This window comes from Myodes glareolus, chromosome 19, assembly GCF_982192425.1.
Source record: "Myodes glareolus chromosome 19, mMyoGla1.1, whole genome shotgun sequence".
Lineage (NCBI taxonomy): Eukaryota > Metazoa > Chordata > Mammalia > Rodentia > Cricetidae > Myodes > Myodes glareolus.
In genome coordinates, this window is record NC_142044.1 from 48117519 (window position 1) to 48142421 (window position 24903).

At 47.4% G+C, this 24903-nt stretch overlaps 2 protein-coding genes and 1 long non-coding RNA gene across 4 annotated transcripts in view; 2 read left to right on the forward strand and 1 right to left on the reverse strand.

Annotated features, from left to right (window-relative positions):
* Positions 1-3913, forward strand: part of LOC125407376 (tetratricopeptide repeat protein 38) — a 25076-nt gene extending 21163 nt beyond the window's left edge. For both annotated transcript variants that reach the window (XR_015735677.1, XM_087899152.1), the window contains exon 14: positions 3519-3913. The gene's annotated coding sequence lies outside the window, so the exon portion shown is untranslated. The remainder of the gene's footprint in view (positions 1-3518) is intronic.
* A 4421-nt stretch (positions 3914-8334) lies between these two features.
* LOC148118995 (uncharacterized) lies at positions 8335-15335 on the reverse strand. Its single transcript, XR_015735679.1, has 4 exons — positions 15235-15335; positions 12992-13495; positions 10496-10783; positions 8335-8777 (listed from the first exon to the last, which is right to left on the reverse strand). It is a non-coding gene; the product is annotated as an uncharacterized LOC148118995 (long non-coding RNA).
* The window catches only part of LOC146890973 (mitochondrial tRNA-specific 2-thiouridylase 1-like), a 35956-nt gene continuing 24470 nt past the window's right edge, over positions 13418-24903 (forward strand). The window contains 8 exon segments of the mRNA XM_087899156.1: positions 13418-13587; positions 16636-16801; positions 18657-18763; positions 20993-21115; positions 23381-23458; positions 23461-23552; positions 24602-24655; positions 24730-24796. Coding sequence (XP_087755282.1) covers positions 13506-13587; positions 16636-16801; positions 18657-18763; positions 20993-21115; positions 23381-23458; positions 23461-23552; positions 24602-24655; positions 24730-24796 — 769 coding nt within the window. The 5' untranslated portion in view covers positions 13418-13505.

Consider the following 24903-nt stretch of genomic DNA (forward strand, 5'->3'; position numbering starts at 1 on the left):
CTGCTGTGGCAGATAACCAGAACACTGACATGACTACCACAAGGTTTGAATCCATCTCCTGCTTCCGTGGCAGGGACATCCCCCTCAGGAAGTGCTGGTGCTGTCTTCTGGAAGGGGAGGTGCAAATGCACAGATGCTCCTCGGGTCCCTTCAGTTCCCACTGAAGTATGGACTGGTGGGCAGGCCTCTCGGGGGACATGGAGGTCTCCAAACCCCTGAGTTTTGCTCACTCTGCTCAGGCTTGTGTAGATTCTGGGCATTAAAATAATTTAATCGGTCCCTTTGACTACTCGCTCCTATGGGCATCTCTGAGCATCACCTAGCTGCTAGGTTTGGTTTGAGCCCTGGGGAGATGGGCTTCTCCTTTAATTTTCAAGAAATTGTGTAATTGCTATAGGATATTAAGAGGTGCTATCTCTCTACCCAGGGGCCTGGGAGTCTCACATTTTTTTTAACTGATTCCAAATAATGCATTATTTACCCAGGAAGCAGGAGCCTTGTTCTCTATTTTAGGAAGCCTTCCACCCTGCCTGTGGGCTGGTGAGAGTGCCTTCTATTTGCCCCACAGCCCTCGGTACCTGCCTCTGCTATTATACCACTTTCTGCTATGATTTCTCTCTGGTCAGGGAGTGTGAACTCTGTATCACCCAGCCACTCAGTGGCTTCCACTGAATACCTGCCTGTAAAAGCGGGTGTATAGGCTTTAATGAAGAGGGCATGAATCTACCAGGGACAAACCACGGATTTAAAGTGTGTGTGTGTGTGTGTGTGTGTGTGTGTGTGTGTGTATGTGTGTGTGTGAAGAGATGACTCCGTGGTTAAGAGCACTTGCTGATCTTCTAGTGGACCAGAGATCAGTTTTCAGCATCCCTGTGTCAGCTCACAATTGCCTGAAGCTCTAGCCTCAGGGGATGTGACACCCTCTTCTGTCCTGTGTAGGCACCTGCATACATACATGTACATGATCACACATCAACAAAGGAATAAAAGTATATTTTAAAAACCAAAAGAAAATGAAACAGTGAATTATTTAGGGGTATGCTTTACTGAACATCTACTTGAATTGATATGATATAAAGAGAAGTGTTGGTGAACTTGCAGATGCTGGGATCTAACACTTTCGGGGGAACAGAAGTGGGGTCAAGAGCTTTTGAGGCTTTGACCATAGATGCACCTGCCGCTGCGGTTCTGCCCGTCCTCTTGGGCATGAATCAAGAAAGCCTGGCTCTTACATTTCTAGCTATAGTGCAGGTCACACTGAGCTGGTCACCATCCCTGGCAGGTGAGCAAGCTTGGGCACAACAAAGCCAGCTTGCATAGGCAAAAATCTGCAGACAACCAAACTGATGGCCTCCTTGAGTTAAACGACCTTGAAGCCAGCTTTCTGTTCAGTGCTATCCAAAGGCTCTTGATACTGGCGGCTAGAATGTGCTGTAGATGGCTCTGTCATGGTCACCCTTCACCAGATTACAGAAACAGGGAGCCCAAGATCAGGGGATCCAGTGGGGGTGAGAGGGAAGGCCAGAACATCAGAGTACAGGAGCGAGACCTCAGGCTGCAGAGGGAGAGTCAAGAGAAATGTCAGGGATGCCAAGACAAGCACTGGTGGTAAAGACAAACTGCTTCCTAGCTGCCTGGTCATTCTCCATACCCCACCCTCACCGCCTCAGCCCGGTTGCTAGCACAGTCACAGGCGGAAGGCATATGTCCTCCCTGTGTTTGCTGGGGAGAAGACTCACGGACACCTCTGGTGGGAGTGTCCTTTACAGTCAAAAGATTCAAAGAAAACACAATAATACAAAGAATCCAGACTCTTCGTGAATTTTCCATTTTTACGTGGCTTATTATCCTTTCTTTTAATCTATAACTATCTGTACTCTGTCTCTTTAAAGACTTTACCCTTTTTCTTTAAGGCATTAACTTTATTCTCTATATTTTTTTCTTCTCTCTCCCAAGCCTACATACAGTCATCCAACACTGTGACCCATTTATAGGTCTTGTATGTCTGAATCTGTCCTATTGTGAATCTGTAATATTTTTAGTATCCAGGAGCACTTCTTAATATGCTAAGCAGTTCTTAAAAACTTAAGTTGCACCATGTATAAGTAATACGGTACCGCCTATTTTCTGCCCAGTCTAAACCTTAACTGTGCTCTTATTAGGATAATTACGACAGTTTCTGCCTGAGGCCAGCACAATTCAGTATGGCGGAGCTGAGCTGCTCCTGCCTCAGAGCCATTTGGTGCCCCTGAGCCGCACAGTTCCAGGCACACAGCAGTCCACATTGCCATCAAGAAAACCGTAGCACTTTACTCCAAATGTTCCATTCAAGAGCTCTGTCTCCCACAGGAGCCAGACAGAGATAGCAATGGCAGCACAGTCCAGAAACTGGTATTTCAAAACCGCCACGTTCTAGTAGACCTGATCTTGCTACCTACTCAGACAGGAAGAACCAAGCCATGAACATGGTCTCAGCTACTTTGCTCCCGACCCTGAGTGGGCACACAAACGTCCAGGCCCAGAAATGTTTCATAGCCGGAGTTTGTACCGGCAGCAGGACCCAGGAAGCCGCGTTTTAAAACGGTGCAACTTTTTTTCTGCCCCTAATGCTGAAACAGGAAATCTCTCTACAGCACGTCCGAGCAAACAGCAAAAAGCTGTGTTAAACTCTCTTTCCCTTATTTTTAAGCTCTCTCAGGTTTTTAAGTGCATTTAGTTACCATGATGGGCGCCACTCTGTAGAAGTGGCTTCCTGCCGCCAGCCTCCCAGCTAGCTTTACCCCTGAAATAATTACACGGAAACTGTATTCTTTTAAACACTGCTTAGCCCATTAGTTTCAGCCTCTTATTGGCTAACTCTCACATCTTGATTAACCCATTTCTATTAATCTGTGTAGCACCACGAGGTGTGGCTTACCGGGAAGGATCTTAACCTGAGTCCATCTTGAAGAGGAGAGCTATGGCAACTGCCTCATTGCCTTCTTTCTCCCAGCATTCTGTTCTGTCTACTCCACCTGTCTAAGCTGCTGTCCTATCAAAAGCCAAGGCAGTTTCTTTATTAACCAATGAAAGTAACATGACCTTTCTCCATCAAAGGCTGAGCTTGGGCAGGTTGAGAAGAGGCAGAGCATCCATACTGACTTCAGCCCAGGGTGCTGTCAGACCTGGGCCCCGCATGGTGCCCTTGGGGCTCACAGGCTTTGTGTCTCACTCTCATGTTGGACAGGCTTGGCTTCTCTACGGTCACCCATTGCCCTCGGGCATCTTGGTGGACCTGGAGGTTCTCTCAGGACAGCAGTCAGGTCCCCAGCACCACATGGTCCTGCTTGCTGTGTCAGGGTCCCACAGTGCTTATGAGTGTGAGGGTCTAAGAGTCTTAGACACAGTGCTTGAGTCTCCGTGGCCTCACTGCTGTGCTGAGTTGTTTTCTGTCCCTGGGCTCAGCCACCGCAGTTGCTTGTGTCTGTGTGTTGGCTGCCCAGACAGCTGTGTTCACCTTGCTATCCCTTCTCTTCCAGCTGATCGACCTGGACTCCCCACTGATTCAGCTGAGCCCCGAGGCTGACAAAGAAAATGTAGACTCACCACTGCTCAAGTTCTGAGCAGGGCACCTTCTGTCCTTCGCGGTTGACCTCTGACCGGTCCTCAGGCTGTAGACACAAACGTTGGAAGGAATTGTATTTGACTGGGGGGGGGCTGTTACACTGCTTGTGTCTGGAGTGGCGCCCAGGTAGGGTTCCCACTGTGACCCTAAGCATCTACTTCTGTGGCTGCCCCGCTCCCTGCCTTGATTCTTTTGTATGTAAAATAGCTAATGACTGTTTGTAAACTTAAATTTATTTGAAAAGTTAAATATTCTAGATTTAAATTAAATTATAAAGTACATTAAAATATGCTTGATTTTCACACTTGATGTTTGGACATGGAGAGCTGTTTCCATCTCTCCAGACATTATAGAAGACTCTCATTATCCAACCTTAATTTTCAAAAATATAGGGAACTAAAATTGGTATAAATATCAGTCTCTGGTCCACCCCAGGTATACCAGCCTGTCATCAGGGCAGGCCGGATAACCTGCATTGTTGATATGGTTGGCTAATTCTGATGCAGTAGTCAAAGGGGCACACCTTTCACGGCTGCTCTGAGCTGTGAAGGAGGGTCGCTACAAAGTGATAGCCCCTGAGCCTGCCACTCTCTCCCCTGGGGCACTTCTGAGCACACACCAATCATATGATGTGGGACACTGGGAAGAAGGTCACTGGAAAGTCAGTCCCATGCTTGAAGCCTCACTTGCTAAAGAACGACTAGCTACCTGGAAGCCACTGACCTATGGATGACGACAGAAAGCACTGTCCGGAGCCTCTCACTGTCCATGGTTGGGAGAAAGAAGTCTGTATGAGTCTCTCATTCCCTGGTTATGTGTTGAATGCAAAGCTGCTAGCTGGAGTATGGTTACGACATCAGCAGGACAAAGTGAGGGGGTTTGAAACGGCATTGCCACATCTGTACGTCTATCTAACATAGATCCTGCATGCTGCATTTCCTGAAGGGATGGAAGATTGTTCCCCAGTGGGCAATAAGTTCTGGAATACTGAGCATTAACAGTTTAAAGTGCCCTCACTTTCCCAGATCTAATCCTTCTTCCACATGGGAAAAACGAAATATGGAATTGAACTCACTAAGCAAGTATTGGATTTGCATTAGGGGCTGGGCTGCATTTCTCATAGGGTATAGTAGAGTGTTTGGTGGGGAAAAGATATTAACCCATAATAACCAGGCTACCTTGGTAGTGTTCACTCAATGTCTGTACTTGGCCCTTAGCTCTGGCTCAGCCCTTGTGTGCCTTTCCCTAATATGGCTGGGCCTTGATCTGTCTCCCAGGACATCTGATGTTTGGTGGCCTGTGTTGTAATCCTTCTGCTTTCCCCTCTGAAGATGCTCAAAGGCAGTTTTCCTAAGTCCTTGTTCTTCACACATCCTAAGCTGGCTGTTCAAAGGGTCAGCTTTGTGACACAGGTTGGAGACTTAGCTTAAGAGACTGGCATGAGGTACATGGGTAGATAACTAAACATTCATGGCAGAGGCATCCCTCGGTGGGACTGTGTTCTCCTCCTCCTCCTCTTTTTTTTTTTGTTTTATTTTGTTTTGTTTTTGAGGATAGGGTTTCTCTGTGTAACAGCCCGAGATGTCCTGGAACTAGCTCTGTAGACCAGGCTGGGTCTCAAACTCAGAGAGATCACCTGCCTCTGCCTCCTGAGTCCTAAGATTTAAAGGTATGTGCCAACCCCCTCCCCACCACCGCCCGCTGGCTAGGGGCAGTGTTTCTGAGATTTACATGCCTTTTGTGTTGTTGCCACACAGCACTTTATGATGTCACCTTTGCCACAGCTGGTCCATGGTGTCTTAATTATACTGCAGACTATTAGAACTATAGGTTAGTTAAGAACCATGTGTTTAATCAGAAAGGCATGTCCTACTTTGTTTTCTGTTGTAATAAAACTGACCGAAAGCAGCTTGGGGAGGAAAGTTGTTGTTGTTTTTTTTTTTTATTTGGTTTGTATATCTTAAACTCAGTCCAACCTGAATAGAAGTTAGAATAGGAACTCAAAACAGGAACTGAAGCAAAGGCTATAGAGGAATGCTGCTTACTGGCTTGCTCCTCATGGTTTGCTTAGTTATTTTACAACCCAAGATCACCTGCACAGGGGTGGCCCTGCTCACAGTGATCTAAGCTTTTCTACATCAGTCGTTAATCAAGAAAATCCTGCCTCCAGGGGTGGAGAGATGGCTTAGCAGCTAAGAGCATTGGCTGCTCTTTCAGAGAGCTTGAGTTCAAGTCCCAGCAACCAGGCATGGCTCACAACCATCTGTAGTTGAAATCTGATGCCCTCTTCTGGCATAAAGGTGTATATGCAGATAGAGCATATATATATTTTAAAAGTCTTAAGAAAATACCAAAGGCTGGAGGGATGGCTCAGCTGTTAAAGGCTAGGCTCACAACCAAAAAATATAAGAAGATCCCACAGACTTGCCTAAGGACCAATCTAATGGAAGCATTTTCTCAATTGATCTTCCCTCATCCAAGATAACTCTAGCTTGGGTCAAGTTGACAAAAATTCTAACTAGGAGTGAGTACATACCATATTCCTCTTTTTGGGTCTGGGTTACCTCACTCAGTAAAGCATTTTCTATTTCCATCCATTTGCATGCAAATTTCAAGATGCCATTGTTTTTTACTGTGAGACCCTGTCCTCCCTGTTCCTTGAGGCCAAAACGCAGGATGCAAGTAATGTTTACGCTAACCAGCTAAGCTTCCTGCTAAGTTCTGTCCTTGCTTCTGCTACAGCCTGGTACATTAGCCTGAGGGGTCTATTTTACTTTAAAATGGTAATTTCTCAACCTGCCTGAAAGAAGCTCAGTCTCCAAGGCCCATCTAACCTGTCTGACATTGCCTTGCACCCTCAACCACCTGCCTGAGGAGAAGCTCCCACAGATGTCAGTTTCCCCAGCCCCCTCTGGGTGGGAGGAGTTTTTCTTTACTGGGGCCAAAAGTATTTAACCCTGGATTAAGTTGAATAAATTGGTATTCTCTTCTTGAGGATGACTGGAACTCTGTATCTGTGTGTGTTTCCAGGTTCTGGCTATTACAAATAGTGCAGCTATGAACATAGTTGAACAAATGCTTTTGTAGTATGATAGGGCATCTCTTGGGTATATTCCCAAGAGTGGAATTGCTGGGTCCTGAGGGAGGTTGACTCCCAGTTTCCTGAGAAACCGCCACACTGATTTCCACAGTGGCTGCACAAGTTTGCATTCCCACCAACAATGGATGAGTATTCCCCTCACTCCACATCCTCTCCAGCATAGGCTATCATTGGTGTTGTTGTTTTTTTTAATATATTTATTTATTATATATACAGTGTTCTGCTTGCACGTATACTTGCAGGCCAGAAGAGGGCAACAGATCTCATTACAGATGGTTGTGAGCCACCATGTGGTTGCTGGGAATTGAACTCAGGACCTCTGGAACAACAGCCAGTGCTCTTAACCTCTGAGCCATCTCTCCAGCCCTATCATTGGTGTTTTTGAGTTTAGCTATTCTGACAGGTGTAAGATGGAATCTCAAAGTGGTTTTGATTTGCATTTCCCTGATCGCTAAGGAGGTTGAGCAAGACCTTAAGTGTCTTTTGGCCATTCAAAGTTCATCTGTTGTGAATTCTCTGTTCAGATCAATACCCCATTTTTTAATTGGGTTAATTAGTGTTTTAGTGTCTAGTTTCTTGAGTTCTTTGTATATTTTGGAGATCAGACCTTTGTCTGATGAAGGGTTGGTGAAGATCTTCTCCCAGTCAGAAGGCAGCCTTTTTGTCTTACTGACAGTGTCCTTTGCTTTACAGAAGCTTCTCAGTTTCAGGAGGTCCCATTTATTCATCGATTCTCTTATTGTCTGTGCTACTGGGGTTCTACTTAGGAAGTGGTCTCCTGTGCCTATGTCTTGTAGACTACTTCCCACTTTCTCTTCTATCAGGTTCAAAGTGGTCAGATTAATGTTGATGTCTTTAATCCATTTGGATTGAGTTTTGTGCATGGTGATAGATATGGATCTACTTTCATTCTTCTACAGGTTGACATCCAGTTATGCCAGCACCATTTGTTAAAGATGCTTTCCTTCTTCCACTGTATACTTTAGCTCCCTTGTCGAAAATCAGGTGTTCATAGGTTTGTGGGTTAATATCCGGATCTTCTATTCGATTCCATAGGTCGACTTCTCTGTTCTTATGCCAATACCAAGCTGTTTTCAATACTGTAGCTCTGTAATAGAGTTTGAAGTCAGGGATGGTAATGCCTCCAGAAGTTCCTTTATTGTATAAGATTGTTTTGGCTATCCTGGGTTTTTTGTTTTGCCATATAAACTTGATTATTGTTCTCTCAAGGTCTGTGAAGAAGTTTGATGGGATTTTGATGGGGATTGCATTGAATCTATAGATTGCTTTTGGTAGGATTGCCATTTTTACTATGTTGATCCTCCCAATCCAAGAGCAAGGGAGATCTTTCCATTTTCTGGTATCCTCCTCAATTTCTTTCTTCAAAGACTTAAAGTTTTTGTCAAATAAGTCTTTCACTTCCTTGGTTAGAGTTACCCCAAGATATTTTAAGCTATTTGTGGCTATCGTGAAAGGTGATTTTTGTTCTTTTATGATGAATATGATGATGGGAAGTCCCGGGCGGCTCGCGGAGTCCGACAAGGATGGCCATGAGTCCCTGCAGCGTCATGCGGCCCGGGGAGTCAGGCGGACGGTTACAACGGATAAAAGGCTCACAAGACATAGTAAATAAACATAAGGGTAAACATTTATTACTTAAAAAGAAATAGAAAAACAGAGAGACAGAGATAGACAAATATAAAGACATAAAGACACAGAGACAGAGAAAAACGTGTGCACACGACAGGAGACAACCACACAAGAGAGAGAGAAAGATGGCGAAGGGGGAGGTCAGAAGTGGCTGGGTGGGCGTGGTTAGTTCTTAAAGTGGTAGCAGAAGACTAACATTCCTGGATCCTTTTTATAATAAAAAGTAGAAGGTTAGACATTACAGGTTGAAGGAATTGGGGCGGCGAATTCTCAAGACTGCTTCCAGCTGATTTGTGGGCGTCATTTTGGGGGGTGTGGGGGTGAGGGAGATCCGAGAGAAGCTGGGTGTTGGTCACATCCTGGCATAGCTGGTCTCTGCTCCCGACAGGACAGGTGTCTGTGGCATGGAAATGTCCCTTGTACCTGGTTAGGGTATTGGCAGAAAAGAGAACAAAGTTAAATTGAGAAAAAATTTTAGGACCGGGGAATTGAGAGGTTTGTATCTGACCTGTTTACGGTGAGTTTTTTAATTTGGCTCCCTGGAACTTATTAGACATATACATTGTATTAAGAACTCCTTGGGTTTGTAAAAACAGAAATTATAGTGAAAAGTATTTTTATTTGGTGAGACAACCTGGCAAAACCTCTCAGCTATCGGACTGTCAGAGATCTTTGAGAAGGATAAGATTTTACTTGAGTTACTAATTAAAAAATGGCAGAAAACTTACTTGGTTGGCACCCAGAGCTACTCTTTGGTCCTCCCTGGTCGTGAAGGTTGTATTTGACCTTTTTGTTTAGTGTAGAGCCTGCCAGGCTTTTGAAGACCCTGTGGACCAAGAAATCTTTAGGAAGACAGGCCTACCTTGACCTGAGCAGCTAGGCTGTCGATTCCAGTGATCCTGTCCACGTTTGGAGGTCTCCAGTTTAGGTGATAGGCAGTTTTTGCCCAATGGTCAGCGCTTGGCAGTCGAAGCAAACTGCAGATGGACGTTGGTCAGTGTCGTGACCGTCTGTCTTTTGTCTTCTTGGAGGAAACAGAGTGCTTGCTAGGAGCCAACCTGTCTCTTTTTGTTATGAAAAGTTTTTTAAATAATTAAACATTTAAATATCACATTCCCCAGATCTCTGAGCAGTTGAGGGCTGATTATTAGGTATAGCTGCAATATAGAATCTGTCTGGAAGATTGGGTTTGAGTTTGACTGTATTGACTCTTAATAGGTAAGATCCACATTTGTAAAAAGACAGACAGAAAGAAAAAAAAAACCTGTTTGTAACATTAAGATTAGTGGCAGAACTGACAATGGTAGAAAACAGCTTAAAAGTCCATACCAGTTTATGATTTTGTAGTCTGAAACGAGATGAAATGAACAATCATTATACATAGAGAACAGGAATTAGGCAAAGTGTATGTTTCTGATGGGCCCTATCAGAAAGCACATCACTATGCAAAACACCTGTAATTACAGCTAAGGAGAGATTTCAGTGAACACTGAGGAGGGGGAGGGGAAAGCGGGACATACATAACAGTGGGAGGGCCTGGTCCCGTGATCTGGCTCTCAGTGAATCTAGTGATAAAGTCACCTGACCCCAATAAACATGGCGGCGGCCACGTGTTGTGGCTTGAATGGAAAGACCCCGGGAATTTTAAAAGCCGGGGGCCGCCTGGTTGTTATGCAGAGTCTGAATCGTGAAAAACCCGCATAAACAGACAATTTAAGGCATATTTAGGCTGGTACAACTTGCTTTCCCAGGTCAAGACCGTGAAAAACCCGCAAAAAAAACCGTGGCATCTCGAGCCTATGGGGAACAGCTCCCCGTTTAGGTGAGATGCAAATCGACCACCCAGGACATGTGGGTGAGCGTCCTCAATTCCACATGTGGGGGGTACAGGCCGAACCAGATCAGCCAATTACGTCCGGGAGAAAGGTTGGAAGGAAGAAAAGGCTGAAATAAAGAGGAAGAAGCCTGGGAACCCCGGGTCCCCAGGTGGAGAAATACACGGGCTTAACAGAGGACACAAGCCGTAATGGATGCCAGCGACAGGGCGGAGAAGTACCCCATGAGCCCAGAAACACCGGGAGGACCGGTAAATCCAGGGTTAAAAAAGGCTCAGATAAGCTGGCTGGAGTGAGGAAACTTACAATTAGAAGCCGGTGTTGTTTGTAGGAATGAGTCCAGGCAGTTGGCGGGGTTGAGAAGTCCTCGGTTCCAATTCAGTCCCGGAAATTGGGGGTCAGGGTCCCAGACAAAAGGTGAAGCTGGAACTCTGGCCTTTGGCGGGTGAATCTCTCGAGTCCGCGGCACCAAAATATTGTTCTTTTAAAAAGAGTATGAGCGGATGTCCCAGGCAGCTCGCGGAACAGCTGCAAGTGGCAGCACCATGCGGCGGGGGGAGTCAGGGTCCCGGGGCGAGCGGCAGAGTCAAACGGCTGGATACGGTGGACGACAGAGTAAATAGACATAAGGCTATACATAAAGCTAGACATTTATTACTTAAAGAAAGGAAAACATAGACAAACATAGAAAAAAGATACATATACACACATACGCGCGCGCGCATACGCGCGCGCACACGCGCGCACGCGAGAGAGAGAGAGAGAGAGAGAGAGAGAGAGAGAGAGAGAGAGAAGATGGCAGCGGGAGGAGGGTCAAAAGTGGCTGGGATGGGCGTGGTTAGTTCTTAAAGTATCCCAATGGAATAACAGTGATGTTTCTCTGATTTTCCTCTCTGCTTCTTTATCCTTTGTGTATAGGAGGGCAACCGATTTTTTGGAGTTGATCTTGTATCCTGCCGCATTACTAAAGGTGTTTATCAGCTGTAGGAGTGGATTCGAGCCTTAATTAAAGGTCTTTGAGCCTATAATTCGTAATCCTAGAGAAGCTAAATAAAAAGGTGAACCTGAAGAAAATCATATAGTTATCCTCCTGGATATTGGAAGTAGACAAGATTGCCAGGCAAACTTGGGTGCACGGTGGGGGGGGGATGAAAGTAAGGGGAGAGGGTTAGAGAGAAGGGAGAGGGGGAGGATTGGGGATAGCTTGGGGGAATGGGATGGGGGGAGGGAGGAAGGATGGTTATGGCAGCAGGGAGGTGTATATCTCAACTAAGAGAGCCATTTTAGGGTTTCCATGAGACTTGATTCTGGAGGGGTTCCCAGGCCCAAGGAGAGGTCCCCAGATTGTTCCCTGGGCAGCAGAGGAGAGAGTGCCTGAACTGGCCTTGGTTCATAACCATACTGATGAATATTTTGCATATCACCATAGAACCTTCATCTGGCGATGGATGGAGACAGAGACAGAGACACATATTGGAACACTGGACTTAACTCCCTAGGTCCAAATGAGAAGCAGATGGAGGGAGAACGTGAGCAAGGAAGGCAGGATCAGAGGGAACCCTCGTCCGATGATGGATGGAGATAGAGATGGAAACCCACATTGGAGCACTGGACTGAGCCCCCAAGGTCCAAATGAGGAGCAGAAGGAGGGAGAGCATGAAAAAGGATGTCAGGACCGCGAGGAGTGTGTTCACCCACAGATACATGGGGACTGGTCTAATGAGAGCTCACCAAGGCCAGCTGGACTGGGACTGAACAAGCATGTGATCAAACTGGAGTCTCTGAATGTGGCTGACATGGGGGCTGACTGAGAAGCCATTGAGAATGGCACTGGGTCTTGTTTCGTCTGCATATACAGGCTTTTTGGGATCCTAGTCTGTTTGGATACTCACCTTCCTAGACCTGGAGGGAGGGGGGAGGACCTTGACCTTCCCACAGGGCAGGAAACCCTGACTGCTCTTAGGACTGGAGAGGGAGGAGGAGAGGGAGTGGGGGGAATGGGAGGGTATTGGGAGGAGGGGAGAAAGTGGAAATGTTTATAAACAAATAAATAAGTAAATTAAAAAAAAAACTCTAACTAGGACAACGTAGGTTGTAAGTTCGTCAGGCTTCGGCTACTCTGTGCTTGGTCCTATCACTGGCTCTGGCAGGGAAAGTGAGGCTTTGCTATATTAAATGCCCACACCTAAGAAGGGAGGTCCCAGTACTCTAGGCTGACCTGTGTGTGTTTTCCTTGGCTGGGACACTTCACAGACATGACCCCTTGCCCTCTTGCCTGCCCAAGTCTCCTACTTGACTTTCTTTGCTCATACCCTATTCCCCCCACCCCACTTCAGTTTTTTGGTTCAGCACATGTATCTTCCAGCTTCTTCCAGCAGCCACCCACCACCTGTCAAGTGCCTGGCTCCCCACAATGAATTCAGAAAGAGCCACAGCTCCAGCTGAGGTCCCAAAGGCATCCACTTATCAGAGTTCATCCTCCAAGAATGGCCTGTGAGACATCCCCTCCCTCCCACACACACACAGGATTTTTCTGTGTATCCTTGGCTGTCCTGGAACTGGCGCTGTAGATCAGGCTGGTCTCGAACCCACAGGTCCGCCTGCCTCTGCCTCCCAAGTGCACTCTTAAGTTGTGGTATCTCTAAGGCCACAGCACTAGGTTCGACTCCAACTTCTACCCGCTGTGGCTCAACCTTCCCAGCTCACTGGGCCTCCTAACCATGCTCCCATCGCGTACTCCAACACGCCGACCGAGCAGCTAGGAAAGCCTTACTAACAGTCCAGTCTGTTCAGTCCACTGACCTCTGCACCCTCTGCGGCTGCAGCAGCTTCAAGCATTTGCACCGGGAGGACCCGATGCCAGCTCTCAAGAAATCTAGTCTGTCTAGAATACAGTGGGAACGTGGTGACAGTCCAATCCCTCTAGCCGGTAACCATGAGGAGCCAGTTGCAGACACAACACGGTGTTCTCGCCCTTGTGTGGCCAGGACATCTTTGGGACCTCAAGCCAGAGCAGAGACTGTTCCGGTGCAAAGGACCCATGAGCACAGCAGGGCGCAAAAGAAAAGGCGGAGCAGGATCAGCGGATAGCGGTTGGGAAGCTCGACCCGCCCAGTTCATCCCTGACCTCTCCGGGACGCGACAAGCCAAGCACTTCTCAGCCAATCCACCGCGCGGAACCAGAAGGTGGGCAGAACGCAGGGTGGGCGGAGCACGTTTCCGGCCGGGTGAAGAGTTGAAGACGCCCCGAAGGCCGGACTTCTGGCGTAGCATAGACTCAGCCCGAAAGCTGCTGGTAGGAGTTTCCTGTAGGCAGATGTCGGCGCTGAGGCACGTCGTGTGCGCCCTTTCTGGTGGCGTGGACAGCGCGGTGGCTGCGCTGCTGTTGCGGCGGAGAGGTGAGGCCAGGGTTCCTCACTGGGGACCGGAACTGGGCTCATCCAGGCCTTAGGCCTGGCCTCTGCAGACTCCACGGGCCTCACTTGAGGACGGCAACCTGCTTTGGTGACTAAATCACTCATGTTTCCCCTTCGTTGATGACAAACTTTTCTCAAACGGCTACAATTTCTTCCTGACTTCTAAACGTAGCCGGATCTGATACCAACTACCCATCTAAATTCCTACCTCTGTGTCTCCCTGCCCCCTTATTTCGACTTCATTCCGTATTCACGTGGAGCCTCAGCTGTGAATCACCTTCGCCAAGGCTCAGGCAAGTCAGAATTTGGGCACGTTAATTAAGCACCCCTCTGTAAAGTGGAATGACCCTAAATTTGGGGTGTCTGGAAAGGTTAAATGGCATAGAATGTGTTGAAAGGGTTAGCCATGCAATATGAGAGAGTTTGGAAAGCAGGAGCGATTCTTTTACATTATAATCACAGCTGCAAGGAGAGGTATGAACGCCAAAGAGAATGGGCATATCATACATATGTGTGCTGGGTGGGAAAGGGAGAAGGAAGCCAAGCTTAGAAGCATAGGTGCTTGAGCAGGGATGGAAGCTCAGTAGGAGTCCTCTACAAAGGGCTGTCCCCTGAGGCAGAGTCAGTAACACAGGCAGGAGTCAGAGGATAGATAGAGTGCTGCGAATCTGGCCAGGCTAGGGTAGAGAGGGTTAATCCCCGGGTAGTGAAGCCACATGGTATTAGGGAATTGGTGTTGAGTAGGCAGCTGTGAGTCTTGGAAGGTTTCCAATGATGACTGTGACTGCATGCTTTGGGAGATAACTGTGTTCGTCCGGATTTATCATTTTACAACTGAAGGAAGATAAGTCCTGCTGGCTAGTTTTTATGTCAACGTGACACATGCTGGGGTCCCCTGGAAGGAGGGCGCTCAGAAAATTCCACCATCGCATTGGCCTGCAGGCTAGTCTGTGGAGCATTTTCTTGTCTAATGAATGGTTGATGTAGGAGGGCTCATCCATTATGAATAATGCTACCCCTGGGCAGGTCAGTGGTCCTGGGTTGTCTAAGGAAGTGGACTGAGCAAGCCATTGCAAACTAGCCTGTAAGCAGTCTTTCATGGCCTCTGCTTCAGTTTCTGCCTCCAGGTTCCTGAGTTCCTGCCTTGGTTTCCCTTGATGATGGACTGTGCTCTTTAAGGCAAAATAAATCCTTTCCAAGTTGCTTTTGCTCATGCTGTTTATCACATCCATAGAAACCTAGCCAAAACATTAGCTCTGTCCCTCCAGGCTGCAGCGTCTCTTATTTCGGTCTTCCCTTGGATTTCTTTCATGGAGAAGCTGATGGCCGTATCAGGGGGAAAGCATTATCCTCTCATTAGGACATCAAGGGCTTTTTGCAGGGAGTGTCCTGTCACACATTCCCTAGAAAGCTCACCCAACCTCGAGTGCCTACCCCCTCCCATATGTGGGTATGTCTCTCTGTTGGATAGTTGATCAGGCAGATTTGGTATGGGCATAGGGAGGTGCTAAAGCTCCATGTAGAGTTTGTTCATCCTACAAACTTGTCGGTTTTTAGCTCTCTATCGGCAAATCAATCCCACACCAGTTATGTTTTAAGGGGTTATTTATTTTGGGGGGTAAAACTTACATACACCATAAACTGTCAGGAAGGGAGCCTAGTCGCAGGAGTCGGGAGCAGGAGCCAGGAGCAAGCACCGGAACCAAGAGCCGGAACCAAGAGAGCCTGATCCGGATCTGTTTCTCTTTTTAAAAGAGAAATATACCACGCCCCAGTGGGCTGGTGTTTTAGCAGCTATTGGCTGACGGAGCGGAAGTTGCTCCCCGCTGCACTGTGGGCTCGTATTTCAGCGACTATTGGTTGAGGCAGCGGAAGTTACTCCCACAACAGCTCTCCTTATGCACTGGGCACTGTAGTAGCTCTGGGGATTCAGGGTTGGATCATGCCGTCGCCGCTCTCTAGGAGGCCTCTTCATTAATAAGTTAACTGCAAGAGTAGCTCAAGAACTGAGCCCAGCATGATTAATCTCTGTGTTAAGCAGAGTCAGGTGCTTCCGGATGCAAAAGAGGGCCTCATCCTATAGAACCATAGGGTGTGTAGGACCTTAATGGTCATGGCATTTCATTTGTTAAAGATTTGTCAGCAAAAATTTTCCCTGGAATTTTTTTTGGGTATGTGTATGTGGGGGGGGGTGTTACTTGAAGCTTTTAATACAATTACTCTGTCTTTTCTTACATTCAGCTTATTCAAGAGAGACAGGGCTTTGATGCAGGTTGAGCTTCTGTGAGTTTTCTAAGACTCAGTGCCAGTGCTGTCCTATGTGGTATTTGTCAGTGTAGAGTAGAGAAGAAAATGGATCATAAAATATGTGGATGGTAATGATGCCTGCATGTATGTCTGTGCACCATGTGTGCGCCTGGTATTAAGGCAGTCCAGAAGGAGGCATTGGATCCCCTGGAACTGAACTTACAGGTGGTCGTGCCTGTGCCTGCTGTGTTGATACTGGGAATTGAACCTGTGTCCTCTGGAGTATCAACAAGTGCTCTTAACCCTAGAGCTTTCTGTCTGACTCTGGCTCTTTTCCTTTTTTTTCTTTTTTAAGCAAAATCTTAAAACTTCCTGCCCTAACCTCCCAAATCCTGGAATCTTAGGTGTGTGTGATCACATCTGGCTGAATCATAGCTTGAGTTTCTCCTCACTGTTCAGTCATTCAGCACATATCTGATATGCCCCTGCTGTGTGTTAGGCATTGTTTTGCTACATAGGATGGAGAAAGCTCATTTTGTTCACTTTGGGGACACAAACAGTTTCAATACGCAGTGTACTACAGTGTGGAGGCCTTAGCAGTGCCATGAGCATTAAAGGGAAGATGAGCCTATGGGAATTACACTAGAATGGAACCCAGGCCTTAGGCCACGTGGACAGGCGTGGACTGCCATCCAAAATATACAGAGGCATCGGGGCTGGAAGGGTATGGAGTGTCAGAACTGCTCAGAGCACAGATGGCCCTGCCTTTTACCCTCACTGCAGGTTACCAGGTGACAGGGGTATTTATGAAGAACTGGGACTCGCTGGATGAACACGGTGTCTGTGCTGCTGACAAGGACTGTGAAGATGCTTATAAAGTCTGTCGGATCTTAGACATCCCTTTCCATCAGGTGTCCTACGTGAAGGAGTACTGGAACGAGGTGTTCAGGTGAGCGCAGGCCACTGCACACGCAGGGTTTACTGTACTGAGTCCTTCCAAGGAAGGGTAAAAACAGTCAGTGCTTCTCCACAGAGGTGCCCAAGACTGCTGGAGTTGGAGCACCAGCGGCCTGGCCCACAGCACCCTCACCCATCTCACCCTCTTGGGATATTTCCCACCTGCCAGAGGTTTCTTTTTCTTTTCTTTTTCTTTTTTTCTAATTTTTCAAGACAGGGTTTCTCTGTATAGCCCTGGCTGTCCTGGGACTCTCTTTGTAAACCAGGCTGACCTCAAACTCACAGAGATCCACGTGCCTCTGCCTCCACAGTCCAGCCCAAACACCATAATTGTTACTGCTTACTGTATGCTAAACACTGTGCTACATCTAAGAATACAAAGTCTGTACATCATGGCCCTGTTCTGTAGGAATTGGCTATCTACTTGGTGATAGACTCTTTACCCAAGGTGCTGATGGTGGTGAGCATCCTGTAGGAAACTCTCTAGTTTCAGAGGAGGGTGTCATAAAGTATGGTCTGGCAGTCTCATGGAAGAGGAGAAGCTTTAAGGAAGACTTAAATAGAGGCTGTTATGTGGGGTACAAGAGCAGCAGTGAGGGGAACATGTTCCTCTTCTATCTCAGGAATGTGTGAAGTTTGGCTAGCCACTTACTTCTGCAGAGAAAGACAGCCAGTCTAGTCTCTGGTGAACCCTGACAATGCCTGGAAGCCATTGCACATGTCAGAGATAACAGGCCATGTTCATTGTGGGTTGCACATGCAGAGATAACAGGCCATATTCATTGTGGGTTGCCCTTGTCTCAACTGTGCCACATCACATAGAAGACCTTTGACAATTTATTTAATTTTTTTTTGTTTTTGCTTTTGTTTTTTTTTGTTTGTTTTTTAAACATTTATTTATTTATTCTGTATACAATATTCTGTCTGTGTGTGTGCCTGCAGGCCAGAAGAGGGCACCAGACCCTATTACAGATGGTTGTGAGCCACCATGTGGTCACTGGGAATTGAACTCAGGACCTTTGGAAGGGTAGGCAATGCTCTTAACCTCTGAGCCATCTCTCCAGCCCCTAGTTTTTGTTTTTGTTTTTGTTTTTTTGAGACAGGGTTTCTCTGCGTAACACTGGCTGTCCTGGAACTAGCTAGTCCTTGTAGATCAGGTTGGCCTTGAACTCACAAAGAAGTGCCTGTCTCTGCCTCCTGAGTGCTGGGATTAAAGACGCGTGCTCCTACGGCCTGGCGACAGTTTATTTGATTTTTCTAAATCTCAGTTTTCTCATCTTTAAATCAAGGATGATGCTGAAAGCTACCAGGAGCATTGTGGGAATGAGTTGCTGCTGTCCTGCAGAGTTCTAGAACGGTGCCTGACCCACTCACAAGGGTTTGGGGATTTTCTGTCACTGTAACAAACACTATGACAAAGGCAGCTAATAGAAAAGTTTTTTTGTGCTAACAGTTCAGAGGTATGCAAGTCTGCCATAGCAGCCGGCCGCAGACATGGCAGCAGGCAGCAGCAGGGATGGTGAATTGGGAATAGCAGGTAGCTTTTAAAACCTCAAAACCTACCCCCAGTGGCTTAGTTCCTAATCAGGGCTGTACCTTCTAAGCCTGCCAAACAGCACCACCAACTGGGGAACAAGTATTCAAACATCTGAGCCTGTTCTCATTAAAATATGTGAGTTCTGAGAAACCCCTTGACATAGTAGGAAATGGTTTGATAATGAAGCTCTCATGGGGGAGGAAGGTATAGTTTGGGGACAATGGAGAGAAATTCTACATTAAACAAGCAACTTATTTGTTTTTTAAGGGATGTGTCACTTAGATCTGAGGGTGCTTTCCTTTTTTTCCAGTGACTTTTTGAATGAGTACGAGAAAGGACGGACTCCCAACCCTGACATCATCTGCAATAAGCACATCAAGTTCAGTTGCTTTTATCATTATGCTGTGGACAATCTTGGTAAGGAGTCGGAATTTCTTCATCTGCATGTTCAAATCATAGCTTTCCAGGCATGGTCAGGAGCTAGAACCTTGTGGACAGTTTTGTCTTTCAGAAGAACTTTCTAGTTCAAGGAGAAGGTGCCCTCCATCATGGGCAGGCAGCTGGCCTCACATAGCTGAGAGGAGGTATGTTTGGCCACTGACCTAAAGGCTAAAGTGGCAGGACTCTAAGCACAGGACTCTCAGAAAATAGGATTCAGATCTAAATCAGCAGTGACTCGAGAAAGAGCATCAGTAAAGAGAAGTAGGCATGGGAACCTGCCTGTCACCTGTATCAGCTGGAACATGGGTGTGGCGGAGACAGCAGAGCTCTCAAGTGTCTGCTGAGCAGGAAGTGATAGCACGTGCTTGCAATCCTAGTAAGAGGGAGGCTGAGGCAGGCCTGTTGGGAGTTTGAGGCCAGCCAAGCTTTATAGTAAATTCTAAGCCCTCCTATATAGTGGAACTTTGTCTCAGAGAAGGAAGAAAGGGATGGTGGGAGGTAGGCTGGGGGGTGGGTAGGCAGGCACATGAACAGGGCTGCAGGCCAGTCCGACCGTAGCCAGAATTGCACAAGATGGGAGTCAGCAGACCACTCACAGAGCAGCAGGCCAGGACTTACTGCTTAAACTGGGAGTCAGTGGTGTCCAGAGTGTGGCCCATGGGAGCCCAGAGGACACCTAGCCTTTTAGATGCATTTGTGTTGAGGGTCAGTCAAAGCTATGACCTAGTGTGGTGGTCCTCTGTGTAATCCGTGCCACACCTTACCTGGTTCCCTGTTGCAGCATCTCTCTGCCTCTCTAGGTCCCTATTCTATGTTTGAAGCCCACACTAGAACCCCCCTGATGGCCAGACACCTGAAATCTAGGCTCTGAGGGAGTGGGGCTTCTCAGAAAGGCTCCACATTTCTTGCAGTATAGGTGATGGTCCTTAAGGAATGCTGTGCGAGCAATGAGAAGATGCCATGCTGTGTCCCGGAAGGTTCTAGTTGAGTGGTTTGTATGCAGTGTTAGCCCAGCAGTGCAGCTGCTCAGGTCTGAGTCTGCTTTGCTCTGCTTCCAGGTCAGTCTCAGCAGTACCGACACCTGAACTTCTCACGGTGGAAAGGTAGTATTGGGGACAGAAGAGATTACATATGTTGAGGGGGCCTTCCATGTGAAAATAATGCACACTTACCAAAACTACTGACATTGGTAAAAGAGGGGTAGCTTATCTATGATTTCACACAAGAATCAAAGGGGTTAGACTGAGGTTGTCCTTTTTCCCGTATATTAAAAGTCGTGGGGACAGTATGACATGACTTTCCTCTGCTTACCACTGCATGGGTGTGGTCTCTTACCCGTCAGGGCTTTGTCAGTGCCGTTCCCATCAGGCTGCAGCATCAGAATTCACGCCTCCTACTGTTGATTATTTTGGTTTTCAGTTTTTCCCTAGTGTTGTAAGAAAGTGGTAAGCTTTTCAATCTGAGTAAGCTAGATGAGTGAGTGGATCGGTTTTGACTTTTGAAAGGCTCTTTAAAGATGCAGGAGCTGAAGGGAGCTGCTTAGTGGGCTATCACACAGGCCTCTGTGCCCTGTGCTCTGTGGTCAGGGGGGGGATTGACAGTTGTGCAGGTTTCAGGATGCAGCTGGTTCTGCATACTGCTTCATCTAGGCTGGTATCCTAATTTACTCTCTATTGCCATGATAAAAATTATGACCAAAAGCAACTTAGGGAAAGAAAGGCTCATTGGCTTACATGTCCCAATCACAGTCCGTCATCAGGGGAAGCCAAGGCAGGAACTCAAGCAAAAGCCGTGGAAGAATGCTGCCTACTGGCTGCTCCCCTGGCTTGCTCAGCCTGCTTTCTTCTTCAATACAGGACCATCTTCCCGGGGTAGTACTGCCCACATCAGTCATTTATCAAGAAATTACCCACCAGCTGTGCATGGTGGCACACACCATTGGTCCTAACATTTGGGAGACAGAGGGAGTTCAGGACCAGCCTAGTCTACATAGTGAGTTCCAGGACAGCCAGCAGTATGTTGAGAGACCCTCACTGGGGAAAAAAAAAAAAAAGTCTGCTATCTGATGGAGAAAGTCCAAAGTCCTGTCTGGTCCAGTCTGATGGAGACATTTTCTTAGTTAAGGTTCCTCTTCCCAACTGACTCCAGTTTCTGCCAGTAACTTTGTGTCTCACACTAGATTCTTATGTTTTGAAAACCTTCCAGGAGCAGATGCGGTTGCCACTGGCCACTATGCAAGGACCTCACTGGAGGATGAAGAAGTCTTTGAGCAGAAGCACACTAAGAGACCAGATGGGCTGTTCAGAAATCGATTTGAAGTCAGAAATCGTAAGTTCATGTGCATGGCCAGAGCTCTAATCTCTGTGAGCACAGGAATACTTAGGATGTCAGGAGTGGGGGCTGGGCATACAGCCCTACCCAGTTCCGTGTGCTCCTGGCTATTAGCTGGTCCGTTTAGGTTTAGATTTGCAAAGGCACAAGTAGCAGCAAGGTTGCTTCCCCAGGGCCTGTGGTTGAGCATTGCAGTGCCCTGGTCAGGAGCCAGGGTGAGAGCTGAGGAAGGGGATCAGAAACTTATCATCTAGGTTATTCCATGTTGGTAAGTTGGACTTCCAGATATATCTGGGGAACTGTTTGACAGTAATAATTGGGATGGTTTTAAGAGGGTCCCAAGCAGATGGCGAGTCACTTCCCATCTCGAGTAGATATATCTGCTCATGTCGAGGACATGCTCACCTTTGTCTGTCCGTACTTGTTCTGACCCTCCTAATATGGTTAAGTACTGTGTTGAGTGACTTGCCTGTGGTAGTTTTATGATGCCTTGGTTTCCAGTGTGCATTTTAGGCAAACCAAAGCTGTTTTGTGGCTTTGGTCTGAGTCCTAGGGGAGCATCAAGTAGAGGCAGAAGAGCTCTTGGGCTCAGGGAATGGCTGTAGTTGTGGACCTGACCTTGTAACTAGCTGGTTTTCATCTGAACATGGTGCAGTGCCTGGCAGAAAAAATAGGAGGGCAGGATCCTGAAAGCAGCTAGGCTGAACTCTAGTCAGCATCACCAGATGTTAGCTGCGGCCTGTTCTTTCCCTCTAATATCTTTGTTAATATGTTACCAGCTTCCTGTTTCAAAGTCATAGGTTTTCATTGTGTTTTAAAATAACTCAGAAGGTAGATGTGGGGACACACCTGTAAGCCCAACACTTGGAAGGCTCAAAACAAACAAACAAACAAACAAACAAACAAAAACAACCAGTCAAAAAGAATCCAGGACAGAGTACTCAGAACCAAGAGAACAGAATGTCCACCACAAAGTAACAGGTCGGAAATGGGAAACAGCTCACCTTGTAGAACAGCCTTCAGCACCTGCATCAGCTTGGACCAGACCTTAGTCCTTGCTGTAGAGATGGGAAAAATTCTCCTTTACAAGGCGATATCAGAGCCAGCGGGTGGAAACCTACAGGCAGTATGATGCTTACTGCTGGCTGGTGTGTGGTGTGTACAGTGGTATGTAAACTGTGTAGAGCTGAGGAAATGGCTTTGTTAGTAAAGGCAATGACCTCAGTTCAATTCCCAGAACATATGTAAAAATGGCAGGCATGGTGGCATGTCCATGTAGTCCCAGCCCTGAGGAGGCAGAGATAGGCCCGACAGTCTAGCCTAGTTGATGAGTTCTGGGCCCATGGGAGACCATCTCAAAAGAGAAAGCAAAGTGGGTGACTCTGAGGAGCAGCAGTCGAGGTTGTCACCTGACTTCCACACTCATGTACTGACGTGGGCAAGCTCTCAGACGCATGTGCACACACACACACACACACACACACACACACACACACACACACATGACTGAGCTGGTGTGTGTGAAGTGCTCCACATTCCCTCTGGGGTGTCTCCTAGCACCGTGTGAGAGAAAGGGTGGGAGAAGCAAATCCACCCATTGCCCCACCAGCCCTGGCCTGAGTAGGAACTGTCTCTTTGGGGAAATTTACTCAGCCACCTTCTCGGTCTAAAGTCGATGTCACTCACGGCTGTGTACCTGCAATAAGGAGTTCCTTACAGTCACCTGGAGAAAGTTAGAGAAACCACAGCAGAGCTGGCGGCAGACGTCAGTTTGGACTCTATAGCAAAGCCGTTTCCACCCTGTGGCTGGGCTGATGATCAGAGCCCTGTGTGTTGTTTTGCACACGTCACATGCCTGCAGTTGATAGGCAGATGAACTGCTGATACTACTTCAGCATAATTCTGCATGAGCTGTCTGTCCAGTCTCCCAGATGTGACTAGATTTATTTTAGAACCATTGCTTCTCACTTCACATTTTTTTCATATAGTGTTTCATGTTTGAAAATCTTACAATCAAAATTATAAGCAGTGATAAGTTTCTGTATGTAAAAAATCTACCTTCCCTGTGCTGTTCCTTATAAACCAGATGCCAGCATTTCCTGTCCATTAGCCATGCTGGTATTTTTTCCCCCATAATCTTCTGAGATGGGTTTGCTTCTGGCAGACTCGGGGGGGGGGGGGTAACTGCTCACAAAGAAGGGCGTTAAAAGCAAAGAGTTACTATCTGTTCCTGCAATGACTTTTGTTCTTTACTCTTGGCAGCCGTAAAACTTCTCCAAGCAGCTGACAGCTTTAAAGACCAGACCTTCTTTCTCAGCCAGGTTTCCCAGGATGTCCTGAGAAAACCATCTTCCCCCTGGGGGAATTAACAAAAGAGTTTGTAAAGAAAATAGCTACAGAGAATAGACTCCATCATGTGCTTCAGAAGAAAGAGGTAGGAGTGAGTGGCTTGCCATTGATTCGTGAATGTTTCCACCCGTGTCGTCATGGCACAGGCAGGACTGGGCTCGGTGGTGCTTTTGCTAGGAATGTGGTTGCAGGCGAGGAGCAGCTGAGGCCAACCTCGTCCTCCCACCTCTTGTGCCGGCTGTGGTCGACTGCTTTCTCAGCAGACATGGTAACTTGCTTAGCCAGCCAGGTGAGTGTGGACAGGGAACAGCCATGCTGGCCCATCCCATGAGACAGGAGTGCTTCCTGTCCAAGGAGACAGTAACAAATAGACAGTCCCTCTCCACCTTCTCAGAGCTCCCTGTAGAAGGACTCTCATACACTGCATCTTAGAAACCAGGCTAACCCCTGTGGAGGGAGAGCTGGGATCCTGGGAGAAGCCCCAGTAATCCAGGTTTGATTAGAGGTTGGTACAGCTTCACCTGTAGCCACTGTTTATGCCAGTCTTCTGGGAACATACATGGCTGTGCCTTTATTATCCAGTCCACATTACCAAGGAGAATGTCCCGTATCTGTTCTATCGTCTTCCCTGTGGTTCATTTGACAGCATTCTCCATGGTAGGAACTGACAGAGTCACTGCAATATATGGGGCAGACCCCTGCTCTCATGACACACACTGAGGAGTAATGGCAGAGCTGCTTGCCCAGTGCAGTCCCGGGAGATCTGCTTGCCTGGTCTCCCAGCTGGGCTTAGCCAGTTGAAGCCGTCTTCTCCCTGACTTCCCTACTACCTTCCTGCTCCTGCCTTTTTACCCTGGCTCTCCAGCAGGGAGTCAGTCTAGTTTGCTCTCCTGTATTGCTCATATGGATTTTCCAGCAGAGTCTAGTTGTAAATGATGCAGCGTGTTTACATGATAGCATCCATTTCGGGGCCAAACTCAGACAGAACATTCTCTAGGCCCTCGAGTTCTGTTTGTGTCTGTGCTGAGTTCTGGGGCTTCCTATAGCACAGCCTGCTCTCCGCTGGCACTGGTGATGCCCTCCTAGCCCAGCCTGGCTTCTGCTCACATCATGTTGGCCTTCCTCTTGTTTCAGAGCATGGGCATCTGCTTCATTGGTAAAAGAAACTTCGAGCATTTCATTCTTCAGGTGAGTGTCCTCTGACGTGAGTGGCTGTCTGCGCTGGGCCTGGGTCTCCAGTAGTGATGAAACTTGTCTTCCAGTATTTGCAGCCTCGGCCTGGAAAGTTTATTTCTATCGAGGATAATACAGTTCTGGGAACACATAAAGGTGAGTTCTATCAGCTTTGGGAACCAAAGGCCAGGGCTAGCTCCTGTCCATCCCATGAAGGGCTCAGGGAGGACCTGAGGAGTAGGCTGGGGTGGGTACATGTGGCA